Source organism: Selaginella moellendorffii, unplaced genomic scaffold (genome assembly GCF_000143415.4).
Source record: "Selaginella moellendorffii unplaced genomic scaffold, v1.0 SELMOscaffold_114, whole genome shotgun sequence".
Lineage (NCBI taxonomy): Eukaryota > Viridiplantae > Streptophyta > Lycopodiopsida > Selaginellales > Selaginellaceae > Selaginella > Selaginella moellendorffii.
In genome coordinates this window covers 37,745-48,053 of record NW_003314375.1, presented here as the reverse complement: position 1 = coordinate 48,053, position 10,309 = coordinate 37,745, and the positions used below count along the sequence as shown (strand labels likewise).

The 10,309-nt window shown below is 50.0% G+C and overlaps 3 protein-coding genes across 3 annotated transcripts; 2 read left to right on the top strand and 1 right to left on the bottom strand.

Annotated features, from left to right (window-relative positions):
• Nucleotides 1–2,848: 2,848 nt before the first annotated feature.
• Nucleotides 2,849–6,561, bottom strand: LOC9660586. The gene is made up of 21 exons (XM_002990963.2): nucleotides 6,388–6,561; nucleotides 5,986–6,034; nucleotides 5,810–5,915; nucleotides 5,666–5,764; nucleotides 5,529–5,603; nucleotides 5,405–5,474; nucleotides 4,943–5,338; nucleotides 4,765–4,889; nucleotides 4,583–4,697; nucleotides 4,369–4,525; nucleotides 4,235–4,313; nucleotides 4,133–4,173; nucleotides 3,957–4,073; nucleotides 3,803–3,886; nucleotides 3,695–3,757; nucleotides 3,587–3,641; nucleotides 3,470–3,535; nucleotides 3,366–3,413; nucleotides 3,278–3,313; nucleotides 3,147–3,221; nucleotides 2,849–3,088 (listed from the first exon to the last, which is right to left on the bottom strand). Exons 6-21 carry the CDS (start codon nucleotides 5,433–5,435, stop codon nucleotides 3,020–3,022), a joined length of 1,557 nt encoding a protein of 518 aa, XP_002991009.2. The 5' UTR covers nucleotides 5,436–5,474; nucleotides 5,529–5,603; nucleotides 5,666–5,764; nucleotides 5,810–5,915; nucleotides 5,986–6,034; nucleotides 6,388–6,561; the 3' UTR covers nucleotides 2,849–3,019.
• Nucleotides 6,562–6,945: 384 nt separating this feature from the next.
• Nucleotides 6,946–8,920, top strand: LOC9634413 (non-classical arabinogalactan protein 31). The gene is made up of 8 exons (XM_002991034.2): nucleotides 6,946–7,030; nucleotides 7,307–7,980; nucleotides 8,041–8,089; nucleotides 8,157–8,262; nucleotides 8,325–8,417; nucleotides 8,480–8,554; nucleotides 8,607–8,676; nucleotides 8,735–8,920. The coding sequence occupies exons 2-8, from the start codon at nucleotides 7,309–7,311 to the stop codon at nucleotides 8,876–8,878; spliced, it is 1,209 nt and encodes a 402-aa protein (XP_002991080.2). The 5' UTR covers nucleotides 6,946–7,030; nucleotides 7,307–7,308; the 3' UTR covers nucleotides 8,879–8,920.
• A 35-nt stretch (nucleotides 8,921–8,955) lies between these two features.
• On the top strand, nucleotides 8,956–10,197 carry LOC9634412 (traB domain-containing protein). The gene is made up of 6 exons (XM_024664794.1): nucleotides 8,956–9,130; nucleotides 9,190–9,222; nucleotides 9,274–9,465; nucleotides 9,531–9,593; nucleotides 9,644–9,841; nucleotides 9,905–10,197. Exons 1-6 carry the CDS (start codon nucleotides 8,969–8,971, stop codon nucleotides 10,100–10,102), a joined length of 846 nt encoding a protein of 281 aa, XP_024520562.1. The 5' UTR covers nucleotides 8,956–8,968; the 3' UTR covers nucleotides 10,103–10,197.
• Nucleotides 10,198–10,309: the final 112 nt, after the last annotated feature.

Sequence of the window (10,309 nt, the reverse complement as noted above, 5' to 3'; positions counted from 1 at the left end):
AACTGCCATCCTCATGCAAGCAGGGAACAGGCGCGGATCCAAACAGCATCGTAAGATCTGCAAGCGCCCCTTGAAGACTTTGTGATGCCGAGCTTTGCAGAATAGAACGCCAGAGCAAGGGATAGGATGTCGTCTCCTTCTTTGTAAGGCTGCATCGAGGATGGCGAGTGATAGCCGCGAGTGTCAACCTTTCTCCTCAATTCCTGACGATCAGTTTTGAAACAGGAGACGTCGTAGTCATTGATCTTCAATACATTCCCTTTAAACACCAGCATGTTGTCTGGCTTCACGTCTCGATGCAAGATGCCTTTGCCGTGAAGATGCCTCAGACCTTCGAATGCCTGGTTCCACATCATCCCAGTTGAAGCTAAATCACTTACATGCTTCGCACTGAAAGGCTCCCCAAATCCGTCCAACTCCAAAAACTGGAAAACACCCTCCCTGTTCCCGACGTCCACAGTCCCCCACTTCAGTAGTTGCCGCAGATTAGGATGATCATCCGATGCTGAATGTATCGCTCTCTCGGTGCCAGCATCTGCAGGCAAACATATCTTCAACACCGTTGAGCGCGATCTCCTGAGCATGACAAGCGACTTGTGGCCATAAGCGACGATGTTCAGGTCTGAGATGCTGATATCATCGTTGAGTGCTCCATGCAAACGAACAACTGAAACCCGTAGACCATGTATCTCACGCAGCTGGTCCATGTATGCAACCAACGTCGAGAATCCCGCTGACGGCATGCCCGGAAGGATATCACAGAGCCTAACACTCCCCAGCCTGCTCGCGCTGTCGTCCAAATCCCTCAGCTTCATCAGTATGAAGGCGGGATTCATCAGGGGCAACTGCTGCGGAGTTTCATTGGGCTTCTGCGGTCGTGGGAACTCAGGACTCACCTCCACACTTCCGTCTTGTCGCAAATATTTCACCACCCAGAACCTGTCCATGCGGCAGAAAAGGCAGCCCATAGCCACAGGCTCATTTCCCTCCGTTGATTCCAAGTCTTCAGCTTCTTGCCCAATCAAGAGTGCATTCGACTCAACTCCTGTCGGGTCACTGCACTTTCCGTGCTTGACTGAGGTCTTCACTTCGGTTGGAGCCTTCATCTCGGTGCTCACGAAACCCTGAAGATCCGACTTTTACCTTTCCCTGTCTCCCTCCTCCAAAGTGCAAACCCTCCTGCCCAAAAGATGCCGCTTCCAGGAAGCACAGAATAGCAGGGTAGTAAGCCGCTTCCGCCACCTTAATCTTCCGAAGTCTAGCTGTCCGTTGTATGAGTGAGCTGCACTTTATCTCCTTCGACTAGCAAGTACAGCCACCGAAGGGCAACTAGAATCGGGTCGGCCTGGCCTAGCATTGTCTCCGGCTGCACACAAACCGGTTTATACCTGCTGATTGCGCTCTGTCTCTTACTGGTAGGATCCTTAGCACTAGTGACATATGTATTGCTCGGAACCCGTTCTTTACCTGAAAAAACGATCTTTGGCACCAGTGACAAATGTATTGCTCGGAAGCCGTTTCTTACCTTCAAGTTGTTTCAGGAAGGAGCGAAGTGTGGCCGCTTTGTCCTGTGGAGTCGGAGGAATGAAGTACCTAGCTACCAGATGCACAGGCATTTCCACAAACTCCGAATGGATTCGTGCCTTCTCCCACAGCGCGTTCAAAAATGACTCGTCCCCCTCCATCTCCGCCATGCCCTAAGACTTTGCAAAACCTTTATATTGACATACGCGCACCAGCGCACCAGCTCCCTGGATTTCCCAACGAGCAGCGAACTGTTGCGAGGCTGTGATAGCTGGACGTTCCATACCAATTAGACTACCAGTAGCGATCGCTACCGGTAGTCCAATTGGTATGGAACGTTCCAGCTTGGAGGCCTACTTAGAAAAGCAAGAAGAGAAACGCCAAGGAGGCGGCCAACAATGACATTGCCGCCGACAATCCAGGAGGAGACGAGGCCGTCACAATCCCAATCTTAAACTTGCAATCCCCTTGCGACGGATCCACGTCCGTGACTTTGCCGAGGCCATCGAAGTAGCAGCTGTTCCCGACCTGGCTCTTGAGCTGGTAGTAGCTGTTGAAGGCATGCGACGCATTTCCGTCGCCACCGCATACGACGCGTCGAAGACGTCGAAGGTGTAGGAAAGAGCGCCGTCGACTGTCGGTGGCACGGCGAAGAAGGCGAACTCTCGGGGGAAGTTTGCATCCTGCTGCAGGCTGAGGAAGGGGTAGAGGTTGATGGTGAAGGGGCACTGGTTCTGATCGAGGAATGCCACCAGCTGGGACTGGATGTCGGGCCGGAAAGTGCCCACCGACGTTCACTCCGCCATTACTCAGCACGTCGGTTGAGCGGAACCTGATCTCGTCCGCCACCTTGTGCTTCACGAGCGCCTGGGGGATGTCACCCCCGCCGGAAAAGTGGAGCTTATGAAGATCCCGTTGTAAGCCGTGAGGAAAGGCTGTGCCCGGTCAATGAGAGAGCGCGTGAGGCGGCCGGTTGGTTTGCGATGGTCCATCGCCCACCCACGAAAGCCACACCAGTGACCACGACCTTGTCATGTCCCGCTACAGAGAGAAAAGAGAGCTTTCCTCGCTACGCACTTTGGGAAAGCTTTTTAATGAGCCTTGGATTCAGGGTGGACGAACAAAGCGCAGCGGGGGCCCATCCACCATGGGGGCCAGCGATTCTCAATCGATCCCAGCGCGCAAAGGTACAAGAGAGAAATTGTTTGATTGCTCACCAGCCACCCAAGCGATATTCCTCGTGTAGTTTCAACAGCAGACGCGCATACCATATATACCAACAAAGGCGAATCTCTCTTTCCAAGCTTGTCTCATTAAGCGTGACTCAGTTAAACTAAACTAAACTTAAGAATTCCCACCAAAACTTATTCTATAGGAATATCCTATAGAATAATTAAGCTTGACAGTACCACAATTAGACTAAACTAGCCCTAAGCCCATCCAAAGAATATTCTGTAGAATATCCGAGATAGATATCTGAAGAATATACCCTTTTTCAATTTTGGTCTTCGAGCTTCTGCGCGTCCGCGACGGGAGGGATGGCGTCCACCTTGTACCGCACGGTCTGCAAGTGTGTATCACGCTCGTCAATAGAAACGCTAGCGTGATCTAGGCGGCCTTACCTTTCTGTAGAATGTGGAGTAGGAGTTGTCCCAGACTAGTTTGTAAGATCCGACGCCCGGCGAGTAGAAGTTCCCCTGGAACGAGAAGCAAGCTTAAAACTTGTCGAATGAACGAGTTATTTATCACGGACCTGGTGCGAGTCATATCGTTGATATGGTAGCATTTGCTGCAGCGGGGAGAAAGCTATCACGAAAGTATTGTGAAATCATCAAACGTACCATCTTTGCGCCGTTCGAGCTAATGTATTCGACGCTAAAGCCAACGTCCTGTAGAGATTTCAAGCCTTGTAAGCCGTCTGCGAGAACAGGAGTGACGAGCAAACCTTCCCGGATGTCAGTTTAAACTCCCACGCAACGTATGATCCCTCGCTGTCGACGGGCAAGAGAACCTGGAAGAACAGAGCTGTGAGATGCCTGAAGACCACGAAAAATTGATTCACCTCGTGAGTTTTCCCTGTGGAGATCACGGTTTCCTTAAAATCATTGACCATGGTCCTGCATAAAAGTAATTTTATCCAGGATCATCCAAACAAAGCCAGCTAGCTTACTTTCCCCCATTTGTTCCTGCTTCTTCCGCCGATATAAGAAACGGGGAATGCTCGAAAACTTCCCTGATAAATGACGAGAGCTTTTGGACAGAATCAAAGACTTCATACCTCAAAAATGTCAGAAAACGCTTGAGTTCCGACGAATAAAGCTTCACGGACTCCTCTAGCAAGTCCAAGCGGCTGTCTTGAGCCCTGCATTCAAGCTCAGAAAACCAAAGTCAGTAACAGGAAAAACTGCTTGCTTGCTTGCTTGCTTGCTTACGTCGTGTCACGATTAAATGTCTTCCACCACAAAGTCAGAAAGATTCGTATGTGCAAACCGAGTTGAGTAAGCTGATAAAGTGGTGGCCCGTACCGCTCCCGTTGCTCCTCCATGGGGCTTCACACACGAAAACAAGCACAGATTCACGATTTAGAGACGACTCGATGCTGTCTTACCCGTTGTGATCATTTATTTGTTGCACGAAGTCCAGAAGGACCTGCAAGAAAAAAGGACTAGCTCATACTTACACAAGGGCCGGACCAATGTACAAAACAGACCTGAGGCACACCGACGAGAAATCTTATCAGCGTCTTGTACACACCTGAAGCAGATCCCAGCATCACCAATTGCTTGCGTCTACATAGTGTCCAGACAGTCCGGTTAAAGCAGTAGAAAATGCCCCACCCTCTACCTTTCCATTTGTTGTTTCCACAGTAGATTATATTTTTCCTGAATGCTACCACCACCATTTAAGAGCGTTTCTACCTCGGCTTGCCGCTTCTTCTCGGAGCGGTCGCGTTGCTGCTTGATTAGAGACGCTCGAAAATCTTGAGGCATGTACGTAAGAACTGTCCACAAAGATGGAAAAAGAGATGAAGTACTTCACAGAAAAACGCTAAGCGTACTCATGCTGAAGATCTTTTCAGAGCTGAAAGACTGGTAGTCTTCAATGAACTTGAGCAGGCCCTGTAGCTCCAGAGCTAGCTTGTAAAGCTTGTCAGGCATTTGTGGTCCATTTAGCTGGAAGAAAAGGAAAGAAGAAGCAAAGAAGTCATACAATTCCACAGAGAAGAAAGGAAAAACTTACAGTAGAAGGCCAGTGCCTCTTCTCCAGCAAATACAAAATCTCCTCCACTTGCTCCCGGTTCTTCCACAAGTTCTCGTCGATCTTGTGAGGCGAATCGAACGACAAGTCAAGGATGAGATCGTTCCCTGCCAGAATGCCGATGCGCCTAAACGAACAGGGGCAATTCCAGGAGACTGACCTGATTCCTCCGCGCAATGCTTGCTCATCCGCTCATTCTCCTCGCGGAGCTGCGAATCCGCCGCGGCGATCCCCGGCGCGAGCGCCTCAAACGGGTAGCGATCGTAGAATCTGGATAGGAAATCCCGGGTGATTGGCACCAGACCTTCCGTGGAAGCCATCCCCGGAGCTCTCCCCTCCTCTGCTCTGCTTTTGACAAACCCTAGAGAACGAATTATGCCGGGAATATCCGCAAAGCATTGGAATGTCCCTTTCGAAAGGACGACCTTCGTGGTACGAAATTTTCTATTAGAAAAACGAAGAGAACGAACGAAGAGCTCTTTCAGCACTTGAAAATACGCTTCGCTTCGTCGAGCCATGTATCGTAGTAGTCCTGTTCTTTCAATACAAAATGGACCTGTGATTCAAGCAAAACAATGGTTTTTGACGAAGAAACGAATGAAAAAGAAAACCAATTTTTTACCTCCCGGATGTCTCCGTGATTCCGCAAGCATTGCGTCAAGGCGATCTCAGCTGCTTCGTCGTAAGGATATCTGATTGATCATCTCGCGAGTGAGTGAAATCGATTGTTTGGAAGTGAGTCATACCCGTAGAGGCCGCAAGACATCGCAGCAAAGCAAATGTATTTCACGCCTTCGCGGTTGGCGAGCTCCAAAGCACTCCTGTTTGTTTTCACCAGAAAAGTGTTACTTACAAGGCTGGAAAACTAGAAAATGTGTCCCACCTGTATGCGCTGTTGAGATCCCGGGGTGAAGCATCGTCTCTCTCCTGATAGACTGGAGCCACAGCGTGGATGACTCGAGAAACCTTGAGGTTGAAAGCCCTGGGAAGTGGAAGTCAGCGTTGAGAGCTCGGGTTTCTACGATACCTAGTGACGACCGCTGCCCCGATAACGCATTTCACTCCTTGAGGTGCCATATCCGGCAGCTTTGCACCGGCATCAGCGAGCCTCGGGCCAGCAGCTCTATGAATTGCTGCAACACAGGGACGAAAATCAAAACCGAGTTTTTAGATCGCGAAAAAAGAGTGTATGGTTTCTCTCACCTCCATTGATCCCCAGGCCAGCATTCACTTTCTTGTTTGCTGGAGCAACCTAAGCACACAATTCGTAAGTTCCATTTCATGTAAGAACCAGAGAAGAACAAAAACAATGCGAAAAACCACGCGAAAGGAGAATAGGATCAAAAGGAAAAACCATAACCAGGAAAAAACGAACAAAATTAACCACTCGAGCATAGACGAAAGATCGAAACCAAAACCAAAAACCAGAAAAAAAGAAGAAAAACCATCAGACCCAAAGCTAGAGAAAAGAACGAAACGAATAGCAAAGAACGAACTAAGGATCAAACGAAAAACCAAGAACTAGGAAAATAAAGAACAATCATAAAGCTAGAAAAAAAAAAAAAAAATTCGAAACGAAGAGGAAAAAAATTGGAGAGAACTTACAATAGCATCAGTTTGTCCATCGACGTGCCAGATGACTATATCTCCCTTCCACATAACGAGCGTGCAATGGTCGCTAAGCTTGTACTTGACTCCACCCGTGAGAGGCTCTGGCGGCTTTGGGGGCTCAGTGCTCACCGGAGGAGACCTCTGCCAGTTATCAAAGTGTGGGCGCTTGTGAGGCAATCCATCCGGCCGCATTGCCGCCCGGACGACCCCAGCTCCAAATCCGGGGCTCGCATCGTGCCGAAACAAGGCCGTGGAGCTCGTCTGGAATGCGCGCGCGCTTCCAAGGAAACCAGAGCTCCCGAGCCGGAGACCGGACAGCGGCGCGACCCTGAGCTTGCTAATCCCCTGCATTGGCGCTACCACCTGGTCGATCGATCGATAAGACCTAGAAATTTCGAGCTAGAAATCGCTGATCGAACGAAGAATCGATGAAAGCTTTACCTGCGCCTCAGCGCCTCCTCTAGGGTTTATCAGCGGTTCTCTAATCGTGGCCGCTCATCTCTTATCCCTCTGGAAAATATCTTACGGGCATAATCTCTAGACGGTCGCGATGCGCGCGATCTCCCGGCTAGGTGTTTAAACCCTGGAAGGGCTCTTCCCTGGCGCCAGGGTGCGAGCAAGCGAGCGCGTTCTTGAGGTATGGCTCGCGATTATGGTTTCTAGCATCGCCAGTAGCTCTTTCGTGGAATTTCATCGCGTTGTTTATTTAGAATCCGTGGTATCGCTCGTACTTCTCTTGCTTTCCCTAGTTCTGTGTGACAATGCGTGGTTTCTAGCTTCGCCAGTAGCTCTTGTGTGGGATTCATCGTGTTCTTTGTGTAGAATCCGCGCTATCGCTCGCATTTCTCTTGCTTTCCCTAGTTCTGTGACTCTCTTCTCTCGTTTGCTGGGATTTGACATCTCTTTCTTCCAGGAATGGCGCAAGCCATACAGGTCGGAGCAATCCGGCTCGCTGCTCCTCTACCGGCATTCTCTTCCAGCTTCCATGGCGAAGCCAGCAGCAAGCATGGAATTTCGTCCCCGCCTCTACACACCAGGCCATCTTCGTCAAGGATAGTGATTCGTTCCGTCTATCCTTCTGACCCATTTCCTCCTAGAATTCCAAGACAAGGCCAGCCAAACGAGTACAAGCTTCCAGTGGAGGAGTACTACACGCCGCCGCCACCTCCAGTGCCTTACTATGGTCCGCCGCCGCCGGTTAAACCACCGCCGCCACCACCGAGGACTCTCAATCCAGACAAGCTGCCACCAAAGTCTACGAACGCCGAGCCGCCACCTCCAGTTCCTGAGAACAAAGGTCTCTCGGCTCTGGGAATTCCCGAACTCGATCTTCCCGAGCCTACGGATAAAGATGGAAAGCCGATCAAATCGACTTACAGGTCCCCCTATGCGAAGCCGGAGCCACCACCGCGACCATACCACCCCGAGAGGCCGACGAACTCGAGGGTGATCGAGTGGCTGAATCCTCCGCCGCCACCGACGGAGCTCATGCAGCGAGAACAGTTCAAGCTCTCGGATACGTGCTCCATGACGATCTACTTTGGAGACATTACCAAGTGGCGAGTCGACGGTGCTACTGATGCCATTGTAAGTGTTGCCTCCTCTTCTTTTGGTGGATGATTTTGGTTTTCTCTTTTGCATTCTCAGGTGGCTCCTGCGAACAAGAAAGTGAATGCTGGAGCTGCTGTTGATGGAGGTATGCTGCTTTGCTTGGAAAACATGTTGGATTCAAGCTGACTGCTTTGCTCTCTTTTCTTTTCTAGTTATTCACAAGGTTGCTGGGCCGAGGCTCTTGTCTGCCTGCCAAAGGCTTCCAGACGTCGCTCCTCATGGCGTTAAGTGTGAAGTTGGGCAAGCAGTCAGCACAAAGTATTTCATTTGCCGCAAGTTATATTTTTTTCTCATTGTTCTCTTTCGTGTTTCTTGTGCAGAGCTTTCAATCTTCCTGTTTCGCGAGTCATCCATGCCGTAGGTCCTGTCTATGAAGGGAGGGAGTCGGATGCCGACTTAGAGAAAACTTACGCGTAAGTTTCTATTTGGTTTGAGCCGGAGAGTTCCACCTCACTCGCATCGTTTGATGTTTCAGCTCGGCGTTGGCTCTTGCTGCGACGGAAGGCATCAAGCACATCGTGTTCCCTCCCCTCTCGTGCCGAATCTACGGGTAAAAATCACTCTTTTAATTCGTTTCTCTTTGCGAATGTGGAGCTACGCAGGTATCCTTACTCGGAGGGAGCTGAAGTAGCGTTGAAGGCATTGAAAAACGGCTGCCAGGGTTTCACACAAGTAAGAACTTGCTCAAACTTTGGCACCCTTGCGACACTGATCTTCTCTTCTCCATCAGATTGACATCGTGATAAGGAACATCGAGGGGTATGATGCGTTCATCGACGAGGCAAACAAAGTCCTGGAAGCGATCAAGGAGAGGAAGACGATCCCAATGCCACCGCCGCCTCAAGAACAGCAGTCGCCAATTCCATATCTCTAGAAGGAAGGTTTTTCCAGCAATGAGACAAGAACATTCGGAATAGATGCCCACTTTAAAGCATTAGCTTCTTAGGGTTTATCGATTTTGCAAATGAGGAGCTTGGCGCTCTTGAAGAGAGGGCTCCGATTCTCTCGGGAGAGCTTCGCTGCCGCCGACAACGTCGCTCGCCTCTACAATGCGGCCAATGGCGCGGAGGTCCATCTGATAGGCACGATGCACATCTCGCAGCGCAGCGCTGATAAAGTCCAACAGGTAATCTCCGCGATTTCTATGCTACGCGATTGACACGGGATTTTGCTCCAAATCCCTAGCTTATTCGATCGGTGAGGCCCAATGTCGTCGCGGTGAGTACGTGATTCACGATCGAGCTAGGCTACATTGTTGCTGCGACACAGGTGGAGTTATGTCCTTCTCGAATGGATTGCTTGTTGGAACCAGATGGAGGAGATGATGGGCCGAGGCGTGGAGTGATTCGAGAGTTTCTCGACTGTCCTGGAACTTTTGGAGAGAGGCTACTGCACGTCGTGCTTCACTTCTACTATCAAGGTGTGAGGGACGCCGGGATAGCAACAGCATCAGAGTTCGTGGTATGCATTCTTAAGGTAGAACTTTTCACTGTTCTCATGGTTCTTTTTTTTTTTAATCCTTTCAGGTAGCAGGCACTGAAGCTATGAAACTCGGTGCTGAAATTCATCTCATCGATGAGAACAGCAAGGTAAAAATCCGTCTTTTTGAGCTCGTTTTCTTACATAGACCAAAATGAAGGTCACCAAGGAGAGACTGAATCGAGCACTCACCATGCCTGTTGCTTTCAGGCTCATAAGAAAGCTCTGGACAATGAAAGAGTGCCAGGTGATGCTCCACGCCATACAAAACCGAAACTTGAGTTTTCTCGAGTCCATGAACACGAGAGAGATTGCTTCGAGCTTGATTCGTGACCTTCGCCTGGAGTTCCCGGAAGTGGTACGTGATTCCTTTCACACGATTGCTTTCTCTAGCGATGCTGACCGTGGACAAGCCCATCAGGTTGATGCGGTAGTCGATCAGCGAGACGAGATCATGACCAAGAGATTGCTGTGCTGCGACGGGAAAATCGTCGCTGTGGTGGGACTGGCACATATGGACGGGATCGAAGAGCGGTGGAATGCGTACCAGGGTAAAGAAGAACACTTGCAGGCTGTGAGAGACGATGGCTCTCTCTTCACGACAGTCGTGACTTTGTAGAAGACAACATCGTGATCGCTCAAGGTTTTTAAGGTGATCGGTTTTCACTGCCAAAACCAGATTTTGATCTAGGAATTCTACGCTTTTTGCGATGAGAGATGGCTTCCAGGTGTTGTGTCAGAGTTTGATGTTGCCTTGGCCAGATTTTGATCGAGATTTGTGAGTACTCTTTGTTGCGAGGATCGATGGCTTCCAGGTGTTTGATCA